We start from the raw sequence: 20,758 nt of genomic DNA, 5'->3' as shown, positions 1-20,758 counted from the left end.
GCCCCCATACTGTCCCCATGTCCCCATACTGCCCCCACCCTATCTCTGTGTCCCCACACTGTCTCCACTCTGTCCCCGCACTGTCCCCACTGTCCCCTCACTGTCCCCTCACTGTCCCCACTGTCCCCACTGTCCCCACTCTGTCCCCACTGTCCCCACTCTGTCCCCCCGCTGTCCCCACTGTCCCCACTGTCCCCTCACTGTCCCCGGTGTCCCCCCACTGTCCCCACTCTGTCCCCACACTGTCCCCACACTGTCCCCACTCTGTCCCCCTGCACTGTCCCCATGTCCCCGCAGGGATGGCGCTGGCGGGGGGGTGGCTGTGCGGTGTCACAGGCCTGGCTCTCCTGGTGGCCGCCACCGCCACCCATTTCTGGGCCCAGCGGCGCGCGCCGGGCGGCACGGCCAGCCTGGGGCTGTGGCACCGCTGCCTCGGGGGACAGTGCCAGCGGCACGCCACCGCCCCGGGTATGTCCGTGTCCCCGCCCCGGGTCCTGCCCCATGGTGTCCCCTGGGGTGTCCCCAATGTCCCCTCCCCTTCGGTGTCCCCTGGGGGTGTCCCCAATGTCCCCTCCCCTTCTGTGTCCCCCGGGGTGTCCCTGGTGTCCCCAATGTCCCCTCGGGGTGTCCCCACTGTCCCCTCCCTCTTCGTGTCCCCTCGGGGTGTCCCTGCTGCCCCCAAGGTCCCCACCTCTGGTGTCCCCTCGGGGTGTCCCTGCTGTCCCCTCCCCTCCACAGTGTCCCCAGAGCTGTCCCCACGGATGTCCCCAGGGTCCCCCAGAGCTGTCCCCGCGGGTGTCCCCAGGGTCCCCCAGAGCTGTCCCCGCGGGTGTCCCCGTGCGGGGTGGGAGTTGGCTGTGGGGTGTCACCCGGGATGTCCCCGCGGTGTCCCCAGCCCCGTGTCCCCGCAGCGCTCCTGGAGGCCACGCGGGTGCTGATGCTGCTCTCGGTGGTGGCCGCGGCCGCGGGGCTGGCGCTGGGGCTGCCCGTGGGGACAGGCGGGGGACACCGGACACGGGCACGAGTGGCCGGGGCCACCCTGCTGCTGGCGGGTGCGTGGGGACACGGGGACACGGGGACACGGGGGGCACGGGGGGTGAGGGGACATGGGGACACGGGGGCACGGGGGGCGAGGGGACATGGGGACACGGGGCACGGGGGGCGAGGGGACACGGGGACACGGGGGGTGAGGGGACACGGGGACATGGGGACACGGGGGGCACGGGGACAGGGGGACATGGGGACACAGGGGACACGGGGGGTGAGGGGACATGGGGACACAGGGGATACGGGGGGTGAGGGGACATGGGGACACGGGGACACGGGGGGCGAGGGGACATGGGGACACAGGGGATACGGGGGGTGAGGGGACATGGGGACACGGGGACACGGGGGGCGAGGGGACATGGGGACACAGGGGATACGGGGGGTGAGGGGACATGGGGACACGGGGACACGGGGGGCGAGGGGCCGGTCACAGGGGGGCAGCGATGAGGGGACAGGGCTGGACAGGGCGGGAATTTGGGGAGTCATCAGTGCACTGAGCTGTGCCCGTCCTCAGCCCTGTCCCTGTCACTGTCACTGAGCTGTGCCCGTTCTCAGCCCTGTCACTGTCACTGTCACTGTCACTGCGCTGTGCCCGTCCTCAGCCCTGTCCCTGTCACTGTCACTGAGCTGTGCCCGTTCCCAGCGCTCTCCCCTGACCCCCCGGTCCCCCCCAGGGCTGCTGGCGCTGTTGGGGCTCGGCCTGTGCTCGGGGGGGGCTCTGGCGCTGCCGGGGCCGCTCCGCAGCTCCTGGAGCTTCTCCTGGTCCTACATGCTGGGCTGGGCGGCCGCCGCGCTGCTGGGATCGGCCGGTACCGGGGGGCACCGGGGCCGGGGGACACGGGGACGGTGGGGGGGGGCACCGGGGCCGGGGGACACGGGACTGGGGTGGTTGAGGGACGGGGGGCTCAGTGGGACTGGGGAGGGGACAGGGAAATTGGGGGATAAAGGTGATCGATGGGGGCACAGGGGGCACGGGGGCAGCACGGGGATTGCAGCAGGTCGTGGAAACGGGGGGCGGGCAGGGGGAATTGGGGAGGGGCGTGGACATGGGGGCGGTCAGGGGATTGGGGGGCTCAGGGGGACTGGGTGGGGGGACAGGGGAATTGGGGGTCAGGGGGATTGGTGGGGGAACGGGGAATTGGGGGGGGTCATGGGGAATTGTGGGGTCTGGGGATTGGGGGGGTCACGGGGAATTAGGGGGGTGGGGGTACTGGGGGGTCCGGGGAACGGGGGGGGACGGGCAGCTGGGGGTGTCAGGGGAGTCGGGGGTCAGGGTGATCGGGGGGGGGACGGGGATTGGGGGGGGTCAGGGGGAATTGGGGGGGCGAAGGGACTGGGGGGGGGGTCAGATGAACGGGGGGCGCGGGCATCGGGGGGAGCAGGGGACTGGGGGCTCAGGGGGACGGGGGGGACAGGGGAATTGGGGGTGTCATGGGGACAGGGGGGTCACTGGGATTGGGGGTCAGGGTGATCCGGGGGGTCACTGGGATTGGGGGGTCACAGGAACCGGGGGGGTCACGGGGAATTGGGGGGTCAGGGTGATCCGGGGGGGCACTGGGATTGGGGGGCTCACAGGAACAGAGGGGGGCACGGGGATCGGGGGGAGGGGAGCACAGAAATTGGGGTCTCCATCCCTGCACTGAGCTGTGCCCGGTCTCTGCAGAGGGTGGGATTTCGGTCCCCCAATTTTTGGGGGTAATTTTGGGGATCCCAAATCCCCTCCCCACCCCCTAAGCCCCCCTTTCCCACCCCCCAGGGATTTTCCATCTCTGCGCCGCTTCCAAGGATCCGTCCCCGGAGAGCTCCGAAGCCGGGGGGTCCTGAGGGGTCCTGGGAGGGGGGTCCTCGTTTCCCGCCCCCCCAGTTTTGGGGTCCCCCGGGTGCGGTCACTGCTGTGCTGAGCTGGGTCCGGCCTCTGCTCATCCCCCCCTCCCCATTCCCGGTTTTCCCCTTTTCCCAAATTTTGCTGTGCCAATAAATGCTCCCCCCAACCCCACCCCCCACAACTCCCCGTGGGTTTCCCTGTGGGAATTTGGGGATCCCAAAACTTCTGGGGGTGTCGGTGACGGCCCCCAGCCCCCCCCTCCAGGTGTGGGAAGGAACTGGGATATGGTGGGCGGCACTGGGGGACAAATGGGGAGGGTTTGGGGGGGCACTGGGGGCACTGGGAGGGGGCAGAATTGGACTGGGAAGGATACGAAGAGCACTGGGAGGCACTGGGAGAGACATGGGGGGAGCACTGGGAGCACTGGGAGGGGACTGGAATGGACTGGGAGGGTTCAGGAATGGATTGGGATGGATACAAGAGGCACTGGGGGACAAATGGGAAGGATTCGGGGGGGCACTGGGAGGGGGCAGGAATGAACTGGGAGGGACATGGGGGTCACTGGGAGCCACTGGGAAGGACATAGGGGGCGCTGGGAGCACTGGTGGGACAGGAATGGGCTGGGAGGGATGCGAGGGGCACTGGGGGACATGGGCACTGGGAACACTGGGAGAGACATGAGGGACACTGGGAACACTGGGAGCCAATGGAAAGGACATAGGGGGCACTGGGGGCGCTGGGAGAACTGGAAGGTCCATGGGGAGTACTGGGATGCCACGGGGGGGGGGCACTGGGAGGTCCATGAGGATCACTGGGAATTCCATGGAGGGGACTGGGAGCACTGGGGATGCCATAGGGGGGCACTGGGAGGTGCATGGGGAGCACTGGGGGAACGGGGAGGTCCACAGGGGTCACTGAGAGCACTGGGAAATGCATGGAGGCACTGGGAGCACTGGGGGATGCCATGGGGGGCACTGGGAGCACTGGGAGGTCCATAGGGGGGTCACTGGGAGCACTGGGGATGCCATGGGGGGTCCATAGGGTGCTCACTGGGGATGCCATGGGGGGTCACTGGGATGCCATGGGGGGGTCACTGGGAGGTCCATGGGGGGGCTCACTGGGGATGCCATGGGGGGTCACTGGGGGAATTGGGAGGTCCATGGGTGGTCACTGGGAGGTCCATGGGGGGGCTCACTGGGGATGCCATGGGGGGCTCACTGGGGATGCCATGGGGGGTCACTGGGGGAATTGGGAGGTCCATGGGTGGTCACTGGGAGGTCCATAGGGGGGCTCACTGGGGATGCCATGGGGGGTCACTGGGAGCACTGGGGATGCCATGGGGGGTCACTGGGGGAATTAGGAGGTCCATGGGGGGTCACTGGGAGGTCCATGGGGGGGCTCACTGGGGATGCCATGGGGGGTCACTGGGAGCCCCGGCGCGCCCCCGGCCGTCCCCGCTCCCGGTGCCGGGTGTGTCCCCCCCCCCCACGCCCCCCCCGGCCATCGCCGCTTTAAGGCCGCGCCCTCGGCCCCGCCCCCGGCCCGACCTGCCCGACCGGTCCGGCCCCGCCCGGCCCCGCCCCTGCCCCGCCCTGCCAGGCCCCGCCCCTGCCCGGCCCCGCCCCGGCCCCGCTCCCGTCCCGTCCCGTCCCGCAGCCGAGCGGCACCGGCCCCTCCGCCCCTCCGGCCCCGGTCAGCCCGGAGCGCCCCCGGTGAGCCCCGCTGGCTCCCGGTTCCGCCGGTACCGCCCGCGGGGACCCGCCGAGGCCGTGCGCAGGGGGACCCGGCGCGTCCCGGGCTGTCCCCGGCTGTCCCGGGCTGTCCCGGGCTGTCCCGGGCTGTGGGGGCCGCCCCGGCCCGGATGGTGCTGCCCGGGGCCCGGAGGGCGCGGTGAGCCCGGAGCGCTCCGCATGGACCCCCGCGGGATGCGGCCCGGGCCGCCCCTGCTGCTGCTGCTGCTGCTGCTGCTGCTGGCCTGCCTGCTGACCCTCACCGGTACGGCCGGGACACGGGGCGGGCTGGGGACACGGGACAGGGACACGGGACAGGGACACGGGGCGGGCTGGGGACACCGGGACAGGGACACGGGACGGGCTGGGGACACGGGACAGGGACACGGGACAGGGACAGGCACAGGGACACGCACCGGCTGTCCCGGCTGGCTCTCGGCCCGGGGCGGGACGGGAGCGGCGGCTGCGGCTCCCCCGGGCCGGCGGAACCGGCCCCGAGGCTCGGGAGGGGACCCCGGGACAGCGCTCCCCACGCGGGGGGAGCCCCGGGGGCACCGGCAGCCCCGGGAGGGGAGAACCGGGACCGGGCGGGGGGGAGTGAAACCGGGGCGGGGAGAGCGAAACCGGCACCGGGAGAGGGGAGCGGGCACCGGGAAAACCAAACCGGGGCCGGGAGCAGCGGCGGGACCGCGGGGGGGTTCCCACGGGGGGCGGGAGCGCGCAGGAGTGCGCGCACACGCGTGTGCAGGTGTGTGTGTGTGTGTACAGGTGTGTGCGCGTGTGGACGTGGGCGCGCTCGCGTGTGCACCTGCGGCCCCGCGCACCTGCGGCTCCCCCTGTCCGCGTGTCCGTGCGCGTGTCCGCGTGTCCGTGGGTCCCTGCGCGTGTCCGCGTGTCCCCGCGGGTCCCCGCGCCCCCCCCCCCCGGGGCGCTCCCCACGCGTGTGCGCGCACACCTGCGCGCGTGCCCGTGGGCGCGCACCTGCGGCTCTGCGTGGGCTCCCCTCCCCCTCCCCCCCCCCCCCGGGGCAGGCGGACCCCGCCGGGGACACTCGGGGGTGACAAACCGTGGGAACGGCGACAGCGGGGGTGGCCCGGGGGGGTCCCGCCCCCCGCCATTGTCCCCACCCCCCCGGCCCGTTCTGGGGTCCCCCCGCGGGTTGTCCCGCGCAGGATGGGGGGGGGGGGGTGTGGGGGGGGCTGCGCCCACCACAGAAGTTTTTTTTTTGAGGGGGGGTCCCCTGATCTGCCCCGCCTCCCCCACCCCCGCCGTGCCTCAGTTTCCCCTCAGCGCCGTGGGAACGGGCTGCCCCCCCCCCCCCCCGCGGGTCGGGGGCTGCGCTCGGGGGGCTCTGACCCCCCACGGGGGGGGGGGCTCGGGGGGGTCCCGGGTGTGCTCAGGCCCCGCGGGGCGTGCGGGGCACACGCGTGTGCAAGGCCTTCCCACGGGGGTGTGTGAGGGGTTCCCACGGGGGTGCAAAGGGCTCCTGCACTTGTTTTGGATTTTGGGGGTCCCTCCATGAGTGTGACCCCCCCAGCCCGGGGTGAGGGCACAGGGGTGGGGGGACAGGGCATGAGGGGACAGGGGACAGGGGTCAGGGGACAAGGGACAGGGGGTGTCCACCCCCCGTGGGAACCCCCCGCCCCCCGCGCGGGCTCTGCCCCCCCGGGACCCCCGCGGGATTTCAGGGGACCCCCCCCCCCCAGGCCGGGCCCCCCCCGGTGCCGGTGCCGGTGCCGGGGCTGTTCCCCGTTCCCCTCCCCGCGCGGGGCGGGCGTGGGGCCCGCGGGGCCGGTTCAGCCGGTTCGGCGCCGGTTCCCACGCGCCCGGGCCGCGCTGGGTGGGGCCGCCCCGAGGGGGGAACCTCCCCAGGAACCCCCGGAACCGCCCCCCTGCCCCGCCGCGACCCCCCGGGACCCCCCGAGCCTTCCCGGGACCCCCCAAATTCCCCCCGTTCTCTCTCCGGGCGCGGCGGCGCCGCCGGGGGAAACTGAGGCACGTGGAGGCGGGAGCGCGCGGGGGGGCGGCGGAGCCGTCAGTGAAAGGGTTAATGAGTCGGGGGGTCCCGGGGGGGGGTGGGGATGGCGGGGGGTGTTTTGGGGAGCCCCCGGGGGGCTCGGCGGGGGCGGCGCGCGGGGTCTGCGGGGCCGGTCGGGCTGGACGGGCCGGCCCGGCCGCTTCTGGCGGCGGCGGGGCGGGACACGCCCCCCCAATGCGGACACGCCCCCTCCCAAAAATGCACCCCAAAAATGCGCCCCAAAAATGCGCCTCAACCTCCTCCCGATCGGCCCCCCAGACCCTCTCCCCAAATCCTGCACCCCAAATTCTGAACCACAAACCTGCCCCAGAAACCTCAGGCGGGCCCCAAAACTGAACCCCAAAACCGCACCCAAAGCCTCCTAATGACCCCCCAAATCTGCACCCCAAATTCTCAACTGAACCCCAGAAACACAAACCTGCCCCAGAAACCTCAGGCCATCCCCAAAACTGAACCCCAAAACCGCACCCCCCAAAAAATCCACCTCGATCCCCCCGATCAGCCCTGCAAAAACCTCTCCCCAAATCCTGCACCCCAAGCACACACCCAAAGCCCCCTGATGAGCCCCCGAATCCTGCACCCCAAATTCTCAACCACAAACCTGCCCCACAAACCTCAGGCAGTCCCCAAAACTGAACCCAAAACCGCACCCCCAAAAAATCCACCTCGATCCCCCTGATCAGCCCTGCAAAAACCTCTCCCCAAATCCTGCACCCCAAAGCTGCCCCCAAAACCTGCACCCACCCCAGCCAGTCCCCGAAAGCTGCACTCCAGACGTGCACCCCAAATCCTGCACCTCCAACTCCCTGATCGACCCCCCAAACCCACACCCCAAATCCTGCACCCCAAACCACCCAACCAGCCCCCCAACCCCCTCTCCAAATCCTGGACCCCAAACACACACCCCGAACCTGCCCCAAAAACCTCAGCCAGCCCAGCACCCACACCCCAAACCTGCACCCCAAACCTGCACCCCAAACCCCCTGGTCAGCCCCCACAAATCCTGAGCCCCAAACCCCTGATCAGCCCCCAAACCCGCACCCCAAATCCTGCCCCCCAAACATCCACCCCAAACCTGCACCCCAGATCCTGGACCCCAAACCCGCACCCCAAACCTGCCCCAAAAACCTCAGCCAGCCCAGCACTCACACCCTACACACTGCACCCCAAATCCTGCTCCCCAAATCCTGCATCCCTAACCTGCACCTCAACCCTCCAACCAATTCCCCAAATCCTGGACCCCAAACCTGCGCCTCAAACCCCCTGGTCGGGCACCAGCACTCAAACCCCAAACCCTCCAGGTGTGCCCAGGTGTGCGTGAGTGTGTCCAAGAGCTCCCACATGGATGTGAGTGCAAACACAGGTGCACCCAGGTGTGCCCGAGCCCTGTGCACGTGTGCCCAGGTGTGTGTGAGTGTGCCCAGGTGCTCTTGCACAGGCCCAAGTGAAAGCACAGGTGTGCCCAGGTGTACCAGAGCCCTGTGCAGGTGTGCCCAGGTGTGCCCAGGTGTACCAGAGCCCTGTGCAGGTGTGCCCAGGTGTGTTCAGGTGTGCTCAGGTGTGCTCAGTAGTGTCCAGGTGTGCCCAGGTGTGCCCAGGTGTGCCAGATCCCTGTGCAGGTGTGCCCAGGTGTGCCCAGGTGCACTCTTGCACACTCGGTATCACCCTTGGTGCCCACAGGAGGTGGCACAGGGGACACGTGTGTGTCCCACAGCCCCTTGCACACTCGGTATCACACCTGGTGCCCACAGGTGACACAGGGGCCACACTGAGGTCCCCTGTCCCTGTGTCCCCACAGGTGGGGGCCGTGTGGAGGTGCCACTTCCCTGTCCCCACCGTGTCCCCCCATGTTCCCTGTGCCCAGGTGTGCCACACCTGGTGCCACACAGGGGACACTCTCAGTGTCACATCCCTGTCCCCGTGTCCCACGGGCTGGGACCACTGAAGGTGGAGGTGCCTGTACCCACACTCAGTGTCACACTCAGTGTCACCTCCCTGTCCCCATGTCCCACAGGCTGGGATCACATGGAGGTTCCTGTCCCCACACTCGGTGTCACACTCAGTGTCACACACAGTGTCACACTCAATGTCACACCCCTGTCCCCTGTCCCGCAGGCGGGGGCCACGTGGAGGTGCCTGTACCCACATAGAGATGTCACAGTGTCACACTCACTGTCACACTCACTGTCACACCGCTCTCCCCTGTCCCGCAGGCGGGGGCCGCGTGGAGGTGCCTGTCCCCACACTCGGTGTCACACTCAATGTCACACTCGGTGTCACACTCCTGTCCCCTGTCCCGCAGGCGGGGGCCGCGTGGAGGTGCCACGCACGGTGACGGCCGTGCTGGGACAGGACGTGGTGCTGCCGTGCCGGTACCGGGCGCAGGAGCAGGAGCAGGTGGTGCAGGTGACGTGGCTGAAGCGCGGCGGGCCGGGCGCGGCGCCGGCAGAGGTGGCCGTGCTGAACCCCCAGCACGGCGAGCACGTCCAGGAGCCCTTCGCCGGCCGCGTCCTGCGCCACGGCCACGGCGACCTGGAGGACGGCGACATCCTGCTGCGCAACGCCGTGCAGGGCGACGAGGGCGACTACGAGTGCCACCTCATCACCTTCCCCATGGGCAACTTCGAGGGCAGGCTGACCCTCAGGGTGCTGGGTGAGCGCGGGGACAGGGGACACGGGGGTATAGGGGACACAGGGGACATGGGGGGACATGGAGGGTATGGGGGACAGGGGACACAGGGAATGGGGTGTATATGGGGGACAGGGGACACAGAGGACATGGGGGATATGGGGGACATGGGGGGACATGGGGGACATGGGACACAGAGGACATCGGAGGTGTGGGGGGTATGGGGGGATATGGGAGACACAGGACAGGGGGGACATGGAGGGTGTAAAGGGCATGGGGGAAATGGGGGACATGAGACATGGGGGACATGGGGGACACAGAGGACATGGGGAGTACAAGGGACATGAGACACGGGGCATGGAGGTGTGGGGGACATGGGGTCCCAAGACACAGAGGACATGGAGGGTACAGAGGCACAGGGGATATGAGGGGAATGGGGGATACAAGGGGTATGGGGGACATGGGGGACACAGGATATGGAGGGCATGGGGCTGTAGAGGACATGGGGGACATGGGGGGCACAGGACACAGAGGACATGGGGGGCACAGGGGACACAAGGGATATGAGAGGAATGGGGGGTATAAGAGACGTGGGGGACACAGAGGACATGGGGGTCACGAGACACAGGACATGGGGATATGGGGGACATGGGACACACAGGGCATGGGGGCACAGGGGGTACAGAGGGTATGGGAGACATGGAGGGTACAGGGGACATTGGGGACATGGGGACACGGGGGTGGGCATGGGTTGGTTGGGGGGATCAACAGGAATAGGATGGTGGGCACGGGGTGGTGAGGAGGGGGCAACAGGCAGTGGGACATTGTATCGGGGACATGGAAGGCATTGGGGACATGGAAGGCAATGGGGACATGGAGCATGTGAGGGATGTGGGGGACATTGGGATTATGGAGCATGTGTTGGGCACTGGGGACACAATGGGCATTGGGGACACAGACAGTACTGGGGACAGGGGGGGCACTGAGAGACATGGAGCATGTGGGGGATGCTTGGGACATGGGGGAGGTGGGGAACACTGGGGATACAATGAGCTTTGGGGACAATGGAAGGTGTGATGGGCACTGGGGATGTGGGGGACATTGGGGATGGGGGGACTTTGGGGACATGGAAGGCACTGGGGAACAATGGGCCACTGGGGATGTGGGGGGCTTTGGGGACACGAGGGACATTGGAAAAGGGGGGACTTTGGGGAAATGGAAAGCACTGGGGACATACGGTGTGTGGAGGGCACTGGGGACACAACGGGCACTGGGGATGTGGGGTGCTTTGGGGGCATGTGGGACATTGGGGATGATGGGGCTTTGGGGACATGGAGGGTGTGATGGGCACTGGGGACACGTGGCACGTGGAGGGCAGAGGGGACATGATGGACTTTGGGGACATGTGGGACATTAGGGATGGGGTGACTTTGGGGACACGGAGGGTGTGATGGGCGCTGGGGACACGATGGTCACCAGTACCCAGAGGCGCCACCAAGGGCCACAAAGCCCACACCACACACCGGTGACACACCCCACAACGCCCCTGTCACGGTGTCCGCAGCGCCCCCCTGACCCCCTGTCCCCCGCAGTGCCGCCGCTGCCCATCCTGAACCCGGGCCCGCCGCTGGAGGAGGGCCAGGGCCGCACGCTGGCGGCGTCGTGCACGGCCGAGGGCAGCCCGGTGCCGTCGGTGCGCTGGGAGACCGAGGTGCGCGGCACCAACGCCACCCGCCGCTCGGCCCACGCGCGCTCGGCCTCGGTCACCAGCGAGTTCTTCCTGGTGCCCGGCCGCTCCATGAACGGCAAGAGCCTCACCTGCGTGGTGGCGCACCCCGGCCTGCGACACGAGAAGAGGATCACACACCTGCTCAGCGTCGCCTGTGCGCCACCGGGCACCGCCAGGGCCGGGGGGCACGGGGGGTGGCGGGTGTGGGGGGTTTTGGGGACATGGGGGGTGATGTTGGGGACATGGGGAGTGCTGGGGACATGGAGGGTGTTGGGGACATGGGTGACAGGGGGATGTGGGGGGTGATGGGGATGTGGGGGGGTGGGGAGGTGTTGGGGACGTGGGGCACACTGGGGACATAGAGGGTGTTGGGGACATGGGGAGTGTGGACAGCACAGGGGACATGGGGAGCATTGGGGACATGGAGGGTGAGGGAGGTGTTAAGGATGTGGGGGACATTGGAGACACGAAAGGTGCTGGGGACATGGAGGGTGTTGGGGACATGGGGAGTGTGGACAGCACAGGGGACATGGTGGGCATTGGCAATGTGGGGGGCATTGGGGACGTGGGGGGTGAGGGGGATGTGTGGAGATATGGGAAATGCTGGGACATGGTGGGCACTGGGGACATGGGGATGACGGGGGGTGAGGGAGGTGTGGGAGGTGACAGGGGGCATTGGGGACATGGAGGGTGCTGGGAATGTGGTGGGGCATAAAGGACACATTGGGGACATGGAGGGTGAGGGAGGTGTTGGGGATGTGGGGGGTGTTGAGGGTGACAGGGGACATGGGGAGTATTGGGGACATGGGGTGTGGTGGGCATTGGGGACGTGGAGGGTGTTGGGGACATGGAGCACATTGGGGACGTGGAGGGTGTTGGGGACATGGGGAGTGTGGAGAGCATGGGGGACACAGAGGGTATTGGGGACAGGGGGCACAATGAGCCTTGGGGACATGCAGGGCATTGGGGACATGGAGGATATGGAGAACACTGGGGAAATGGGGGACATTGGGGACATAGGGAACATGGAGGGTCTTGGGGACATTGGGCATTGGGGACGTGGTGGGTGAAGGGGGCACTGGGGGCATTGGGGACATGAAGGACACTGGGGATATGCAGGGTTCTGGGGACATTTGGGACATAGAGGGGCACTGAGAGACATGGGGGGCACTGAGGACATGGAAATCGTGGGGAGCACTGGGGGCATTTGGGACATTGGGCAGCTGGAGGGTGTTGGGGACATGGAGGACACAGGTGACACTGGGAGATGCTGGCGTGGAGGACCTTGGGGACACAGAGGGCAGGGCTTTGGGCATGGGGAGGAGGAAGGACACAGCGGGGACCTTGTCCCCTGACCGTCCCCTCGGTGTCCCCGTGTCCCCAGACCTGTCGGACGCGTCGGTGCTGGGCCACACGGCCGAGTGGCAGGAGGGGATGGAGGGGGCGGCGCTGACCTGCCTGGGGGACGGCAACCCACCCCCGACCTACAACTGGACACGGTGAGGCCACTGCCGCCCCTGTCACCCCTGTCACCTCTGCCACCCTGTCACCCCCTGTCACCCCTGCCACCCCTGCCACCCCTGCCACCCCTGCCACCCCTGTCACCCCTGCCACCCCCTGCCACCCCTGCCACCCCTGCCACCCCTGTCACCCCTGCCACCCCCTGTCACCCCTGCCACCCCTGTCACCCCTGCCACCCCTGTCACCCCCTGTCACCTCCCCACGGTCCCCTGTCCTGGGTCCCCTCATCCGTGTCCTCTTGTGTCCCCAGAGCACAGCTGTGTCCCCGCCAGGGTCTGGACCATGCTCGTGTCTCTGTGGTGTCCCTGTGGTGTCCTCTGCCCCAGCTCTGTCCCCTGTGTGTCCCCACCGTGTCCCCTTGACCGTGTCCGTGTCCTGGCCATGTCCCTGGCTGTGTCTGTGTGCCTGCCGTGTCCCATGGCCCTGCTGTGTCCCACCTGCCTGTTGGGTGTCCTCCCTGTCCCTGCCATGTCCCCCCATGTCCCTGCCACATCCTCCTGCTCCTGTGCCGTGTCCCGTGCCCCTGTCCCTGTCACGTCCCTGCTGTGTCACCCCTGTCCCAGCCACATCCTCCTGCTCCCGTGCCCTGTCCCCATGCCCGTGTCCCTACCACATCCCTGTTGTGTCCCTTCTGTCTCTGCCATGTTATGTCCCCATGTCCCTGCAGTGCCCCTGTCCCTGCTGTGTCCACTGTCTCTGCCATGTCCCCCTGCCCATGTCCCCCCTCTCTGTGCCAAATCCCTCTGTCCCTGTCACATCCCCCTGTCCCTGCCACATCTCCCAAATCCCTTCCCACACCTGTCCCCTCCCGTGTTCCTGCCTACACCTGTCCCCTATGTTCCTACCTGTCCCCCATGTTCCTACCTGTCCCCCCTGTCCCTGCCCACTCCTGTGCCCCCATGTCCCTGCCCCTGCCTGTCCCCCGTGTCCCCACCCATGCCTGTCCCCGTGTCCCTGCCCCTGCCCGTCCCGGTGCCGCCGTGGCGGGGCCCGGCAGTGCCACATGCCCGGACAGGCCCCGCGGGGCCCGGCTGGGCGTCACCCGTGGGAACCGGCACCGCCGCCTTTGATGCCACCGCCGCCACCGCCACCCGCCCGCGCCCGCACGGGCAGGCCGGGGGCTGGCACCGGGGGTGGCACCGGGGCTGGCACGGGGGGTGGCACTGAGACTGTCACCGGAGGCTGGCACCGGGGCTGGCACTGGGGGGTGTTCACTGGGGGCTGGCACCGGGGGCTGTCCTCAGAGTCTGACACCGGGGCTCACACTGGGACTGTCGCTGGGGCTGACACTGGGGGCTGGCACCAGGAGATGTCACCAGGGGGTGTTCACTGGGAGTTGTCACCAGGGGCTGTCCCTGGGGCTGTCCTCAGGGTCTGACACCGGGGCTGTCCCCAGGGCTGACCCCGCGGTGTCCCCGGGGCTGTCCTCAGAGTTGTCCCCAGGGCTGACCACACAGTGTCCCCAGGACTGTCACTGGGACTGTCCCCAGAGCTGTCCCCAGGGCTGTCACTGGAGCTGTCACTGGGGGCTGTCACCGGGACTGTCCCCAGGACTGACCCCAGGGCTGACCCCACAGTGTCCCCGGGACTGTCACCGGGGCTGACCCCAGGGCTGTCACTGGAGCTGTCACTGGGGCTGTCACTGTGGCTGTCCCCAGGGCTGTCCCCAGGGCTGACCCCGCAGTGTCTCTGGGACTGTCACTGGGCTGTCCCCAGGGCTGTTACTGGAGCTGTCCCCAGGGCTGTCCCCAGGCTGACCCCGTGGTGTCCCCGCAGGGTGGACGCTCCGCTGCCCGCAGGTGTCCGGGCCAAGGGGGACACGCTGCTGTTCCAGCGTCCCCTGGCCGTGGCCGACGCCGGCGACTACGTGTGCCGAGTGTCCAACCGCGTGGCCGCCAAGGAGGCCCGGGCCAACGTCAGCATCCGGGGACGGGCCACAGGTGGGGACACGGCCAGGGGGACACGGCCAGTGGGGGGGGGAAAGAGGGGACAGGGTGAGGGGAGTGATGGGCCTGGTTCCTCCATCTGTCTGTGTCTGTTCATCTGACCTGTACACTTTCCACCCATCCATCTGTCTGTCCATCCGTCCATCCATCCATCCATCCATCCATCCATCCATCACTCATACACCCATCCATCCGTCTGTTCATCTGACCATCCCCTTGTCCACCCATCCATCTGTGTATCCATCCGTCCATCTGTCCACTCATTCATGCACTCATCTCTCCATCTGTCATCGACCCATCCCTCTGTCCATCCACCTATCTGTCCACTCATCTGTCCATCCGTCTGTCCATTCATTCATCTACTCATCCACCCACCCGTCCATCCATTCATCTGTCTGTCCATTCATCCACCCACCCATCTGTATGTCCACCTATCTGCCCATTCATCCACCTGTCCAACCACCCATCTGTCCGTCTGTCCATGTACCCACTCGTCCATCTGTCCATCCACCCACCCAACCCTTCATCCTCCCGTCTGTCCGTCCCTCCACTCCTCCCATCCTGTGCCCGTCCCACCCCCGTCCATCCCTCTTCCACGCCCGTCCACTCATCGTGTGCTCATCCACCTGTTTTACTCACGGCTGCTCACCCGCCCTTCCGGCCACTCATCCACCTCTCTGTCACCTCACCCGCCCTTCTGTCCCCTCCCCAGCCCTTCCGTCACCTCACCCGCCCTTCCGTCCCCTCAGCCACCTTCCTGTCCACTCATCTACCTGTCTGTCACCTCACCTGTCCCTCTGTGCCCTCACCTGTCCCTCTGTCCCCTCACCTGCCCTTCTGTGCCCTCACCTGCCCTTCTGTGCCCTCATCCACCCTTCTGTCCCCTCACCTGCCCTTCTGTCCTCTCACCCATCTGGTCATGCCTCTAAATTCCTGCTTATCCATCCGTCCATCCATCCATCCATCCATCCATCCATCCATCCATCCATCCATCCATCCATCCATCTGGCACTTCTCGTTGTCCTTCCCCACCCACTGTCCATGGACTTGTCCATCCATAGACTTGTCCCTCTGTCCATCTGTCCATCTGCCCACCCCTGGATGTATTTATCAGTCCATCCATCCATGGATTCATCGTCCATCTGTCCATCCATGGATTCATCCATGTATGGATGCCATTGTCCGCCTGTCCATCCATGGACTTGTCCATCCATCTATCCATCTGTCCATCCATCCATCATCCATCTGTCCGTCCATCCGTCCATCCATGTCCACCCACGTCCTATCTCCCCCACTGCTTCCCTTCTCCCCTTGGGTTGTCCCTCTCTTTGGGTTGTCCCCCCAACCCCCTTGGGGTGTCTCCCTGACCCTCTTTGGGGTGTATCCCCCTTTTGGGTGTCCCCCTGACCCTTTTTGAGGTCTGCTGTCTCCTTGGGGTGTCCCCCTGACCCTCTTTGGGGTGTCTCCCACTTTAGGGTGACCCTCTGACCCTTTTTGAGGTCTCCCTCATCTTTGGGATGTCCCCTGACCCCTTTGAAGTATCTCCTGTCTTTGTGGTGTCCTCCTGACCCTCTTTGGGAGGTTTCCCCCACTTTGGGGTGTCCCCCTGATCCTTTTTGGAATTTTCCCCTGCTTTGGGGGTCCCCTGACCCTCTTTGGGAGGTTTCTCCCTTTTGAGGTCTCCCCCTCTCTTTGAGGTGTCCCCTGACCCCTTTGGGATGTTCCCCAATCCCTTTGGGGTCTCCTCCTTTTGGGGTATCCCCTAACCCCTGTGTGTTGTCCCCCCAGTTTGGGGTGTCCCACTGACCGCTTTGGGATCTCCCCTTGTTTGGGGTGTCCCCTGACCCCGTGGGGTGTCCCCTCCTTTTTGGGGTGTCCTCTGACCCCTTTGGGGTGTCCCCTGACCCCCACGGGGCGCCCCCTGACCCCTTTGGGGTGCCCCTGGCAGAGGACACGGTGCGCCGCGTGGACCTGGTGTCGGCCTCGGTGGTGGTGGTCGGGGTCATCGCCGCCGTCCTGCTCTGCGTCCTCGTCATCGTCGTGGTGGTCATGACCCTGTACCACAAACGCAAGACACAGCGCATCTCCGAGAAGTAGTAAGGGAGGGGACACGGGGGCACGGGGACACTGGGGACATGGGGACCACTGGGGGACATGGGGGGACATTGGGGGACACAGGTACGTGGAGGGACATGGGGACACAAGGGACATGGTGGCATGCAGACATGGTGGGACATAGTAGGCATGGGGATATGGAGGTATATGGGGACAGGGGGACATGAGGGACGTGGGGATCATGGGGGTACATGGGGGACATTGGGGCATGGGGTATGGGGGACATGGGAACATGGGGAACATGGCAGACATGGGGATATGGGGGACACAGGGCATGGAGGACATGGGGGGCATGGGAGGATACAGGGGACATGAGTGACGTGGGGACATGGGGTGACATGGGGGCCATGGGGACATCAGGGACAAGGGGGGACATGGGGGATATAGGGGGACATGGAGGACATGGGGACAGGAGTGGATGTGAGGGACACAGGAGATATGGGGACATTGGGGACATGGGGGACAGGAGGACATAGGGGAGATGGGGACATGGGGGACATAGGGGACATGGGGACACGGGGATATGGGGACATGGGGATATGGGGGACACAGGGACATGAAAGGATATGGGGGACATGGGGAGACATGAGAGATATGGGGATATAGGGACATATGGGACTTGGTGGATATAGGGGATATGGGGGGACATGGGGACATGAGGGACATGGGCGACAGGGGTCAACGGGAGACAGGATGGACACAGGGACATGGAGGATGCAGGGGGACACATGGGGATGTAGGGGACACGAGGGGGACAAGGGACAGGCGCGCCGAACATGAGGGACACAGGGAGACAAGGAAGGACACAGGGGACACAGGGATAGGAGTGACACAGGGGATGTGGGAGATGGAGGGGGACATGGGGAGGACACAGAAGGACATGAGGGGACACAAAAGGACACAGGGGAACATGTGGGGCCACAGCAGGGGATGTGGGGCTGAGTGTTCCCTGTGTCCCCAGCGAGGAGGAGCTGACGCTGACCCGGGAGAATTCCATCCGGAGGCTCCACTCCAGCCACAGCAGCGACCCCCGGGCACAGGTGGGGACACGGAGATGGGGGTCCTGGGGGGGGGGCGTGGGATGGGCTTGGGGTGCCCATTAGGGAGGCTTGGAGGGCTGGGGGTGGTGGGTGCCTGTGAGAGGGGCTCAGGGGGCCCGTGGGAGGGGGCTTGGGGGGCTCACAGGGTCAGACTTTGGGGTGTCCATGGCGTGTCCATGGGGTGCCCATATCATGGCCGTGGTCTGTCTGTGGGGTGTCCATGGGGTGAAACTGGGGGATATCCATGGAGCATCCATGGGACGTCCATGCAGTGTCCATTGGATGTCCATGGGGTCAGACTGTGGGGTGTCCATAGGGCTGGATTTTGGGATATCCCTGGGGTGTCCATGGGGTGTCTATGGGGTGTCTATGGGGTCAGACCATGGGGTGTCCATGGAGTGTCTGTGGAGCATCCAGGCAGTGTCCAGGGGTGTCCATGGGGTGCCTGTGGAGTGTCCAGGGGTGTCTGGGCAGTGTCCGGGGGTGTCCAGGAGTGTCCAGGGGTGTCCAGGGGTGTCCAGGGGCGTCCTTGGGGTGCCCTGGGCGCTGACCAGTCTGTTCCAGCTGGAGGAGACGCTGCAGCTGCGGACGGAGAGTCGCCAGGGCAGCCTGAGGGGGGACAGCCTGAGGGGGGACAGCCTCAGGGCAGACAGCCTCAGGGCAGACAGCCTGCGAGGGGACAGCCTGCGTGGCACCAGCATCTGCTCCGCCATGGTGAGACACGGGGGACACAGGGGACATCACAGGGGTCACCACGTTCCTGGGGGTGTCCGTGTCTCCAGTGACACTCCTGTCCCCAGCAGCACCCATGTCCCCACAGTGCCCATGTCACTGGTGATGTCCATGTCCCTGGTGATGTCCACGTCACCTGGTCACCCCCATGACCCCATAGGTGTCCCTGTCCATGCCCTTACTGTGACCAGTGGCCATGTCCCAAGTGATGTCCATGTCCCATGGTGTCCATGTCCCTGCTGGTCCCTGTGTCCCTGTTGATGCCCAGGTTCCCATTGGTGGCCCAAGGTCCTTGGTGACACTCATGTCCCCAGCAGTGCCATGTCCCCAAGGTGCTGCCCATGTCCCTGATGGCACCTGTGTCCCCATCAGCGCCTCTGTCCCCACCAGCACTGTGTCCTCATGGTCCCCATGTCCCCACTGATCTCTGTGTCCCCGCTGATCCCCATGTTCCCATTGGACCCCATGTCCCCCTGGTGCCCATGTCCCCAGCAGTGCCTGTGTCCCTATTGGTCTCCATGTCCCCATTGGTCCCCATGACCCCATTGGTCTCGATGTCCCACTGGTCCCCACGTCTCCATCAGTCCCTATGTCTCCATGGTCCCCACGGTGCCCGTGTCCCCACTGGTTCCCATATTCCCATGTCCCTACTGCTCCCTGTGTCCTGAGTGGTCCCCACATCCCCATGGTCCCTATGTCCCCACAGTCCCCACGGTGCCCATGTCCCCATGGTCCCTATGTCCCCACAGTCCCCATGGTACCCACGTCCCCACTGGTCCCCACGGTTCCCACGTCCCCACTGGTCCCCATGTCCCCACGTCCACGTGTCCCCACCCACCTGTGGGGTGGCAGCCCCGTGATGTGTCCCTTGTCCCCAGAGCGAGGAGCCCGAGGGCCGCAGTTACTCCACGCTCTCCACGGTGCGGGAGATCGAGACGCAGACCGACGTCCCCGTTGTCCCCGTTGTCCCCACACCACCACCGGCGCCCGGCGGGAAGGAGGCCAAGGAGGAGGAGGAGGAGGGGGGCGGCGGGGGGGACCCCATCAAGCAGGCCATGACCCACTTCGTGCAGGAGAACGGCATGCTGCAGGCCAAGCCCAGCTCCAACGGCATCTACATCAACGGCCGCGGCCACCTGGTGTGAGCCGGGCACACCTGGGGACACCTGGGGACACCTGGGGACAGCCAGCCCCACCCCGCGCCCGCCCGGCTCCGCCCCCGCCGCTCCAGTCCCCGGGTGTCACCTCCCTGCTGGTGTGGGGTCAAGGATGGACTTCCCCAGGTGTCACCTCCTCACTGGTGTGGGGCTGGGGACAAGGACAGTGCCCCAGGACTGGCTGCTGTTCCCTGGTGTCACCTGTGTCACCTCCCTGCTGGTGTGGGACTGGGGACAAGGACAGTGCCCCAGGACTGGCTGCTGTCCCCTGGTGTCACCTCCCTGCTGGTGTGGGACTGGGGACAAGGACAGTGCCCCAGGACTGGCTGCGGTCCCCTGGTGTCACCTCCCTGCTGGTGTGGGGTCAAGATGGACTCTGGTCCCCAAGTGTCACCTCCCTGCTGGTGACAAGGACAGTGCCCCAGGACTGTGTCACCTCCCTGCTGGTGTGGGGTCAAGCAAAGACTCTGGTCCTCAGGTGTCACCTCGCTGCTGGTGACAAGGACAGTGCCCCAGGGCTGGCTGCGGTCCCCAAGTGTCACCTCCCTGCTGGTGTGGGGTCAAGGATGGACTTCAGTCCCCAGGTGTCACCTCCCCAGGTGTGGGGCTGGGGACAAGGACAGTGTCCCAGGACTCTGTCACCTCCCTGCTGGTGTGGGGCTGGGGACAAGGACAGAGCCCCAGGACTGGCTGCTGTCCCCTGGTGTCACCTCCCTGCTGGTGTGGGGTCAAGCAAAGACTCTGGTCCCCAAGTGTCACCTCCCTGCTGGCACATGGAGTTGGGGACATCACCAAGCCCCAGGACATTCTTCGGTCCCCAGTTGTCACCTTGCTGCTGGCACAGGCTTGGGGACACACATGGCACCCCTGGACGTGCTCTGGTCCCCAAGTGCCACCTCCCTGCTGGCACAAGGCTGGGGACACCACCGAGCCCCAGGACACTCTCCTGTCCCCAGGTGTCACCTCCCTGCTGGTGTGGGGTCAGGGATGGACTCTGGTCCCCAGGTGCCACCTCGCTGCCATCACAAGCTTGGGGACAAGCCCCAGGACAAGCTCCTGTCCCCAGATGCCACTTCCCTGCTGTCACAGGCCTGGGGACACCACCGAGCCCCAGGACATTCTCTGGTCCCCAAGTGTCCCCTCCCTGCTGGTGTGGGGTCAGGGATGGACTCTGGTCCCCAAGTGCCACCTCCCTGCTTGGGGACAACCCCCAGGACATTCTCCTGTCCCCAGGTGCCACCTAACCCCG

At 66.6% G+C, this 20,758-nt stretch overlaps 2 protein-coding genes across 2 annotated transcripts; both read left to right on the top strand.

Moving 5' to 3' along the window:
- Nucleotides 1-299: 299 nt before the first annotated feature.
- LOC310919487 (lens fiber membrane intrinsic protein-like) lies at nt 300-2,871 on the top strand (the record flags this gene model as incomplete). The annotated part of the gene is made up of 4 exons (XM_083878854.1): nt 300-468; nt 912-1,052; nt 1,722-1,856; nt 2,804-2,871. 4 exons carry the CDS (start codon nt 300-302, stop codon nt 2,869-2,871), a joined length of 513 nt encoding a protein of 170 aa, XP_083734980.1.
- A 1,911-nt stretch (nt 2,872-4,782) lies between these two features.
- Nucleotides 4,783-19,507, top strand: NECTIN4 (nectin cell adhesion molecule 4; the record flags this gene model as incomplete). Its single annotated transcript, XM_083879124.1, has 9 exons — nt 4,783-4,867; nt 8,943-9,293; nt 10,862-11,152; nt 12,383-12,497; nt 14,296-14,459; nt 16,414-16,561; nt 17,542-17,620; nt 18,185-18,334; nt 19,231-19,507. The coding sequence occupies 9 exons, from the start codon at nt 4,783-4,785 to the stop codon at nt 19,495-19,497; spliced, it is 1,650 nt and encodes a 549-aa protein (XP_083735250.1). The 3' UTR covers nt 19,498-19,507.
- Between the last annotated feature and the right edge of the window lie 1,251 nt (nt 19,508-20,758).

The sequence above is a fragment of the Zosterops lateralis genome (assembly GCF_965231275.1).
Source record: "Zosterops lateralis genome assembly, chromosome: 27".
NCBI classification, from domain to species: domain Eukaryota; kingdom Metazoa; phylum Chordata; class Aves; order Passeriformes; family Zosteropidae; genus Zosterops; species Zosterops lateralis.
Note: the sequence above shows the minus strand (reverse complement) of the source record. Positions and strands in the feature narration are given on the sequence as shown.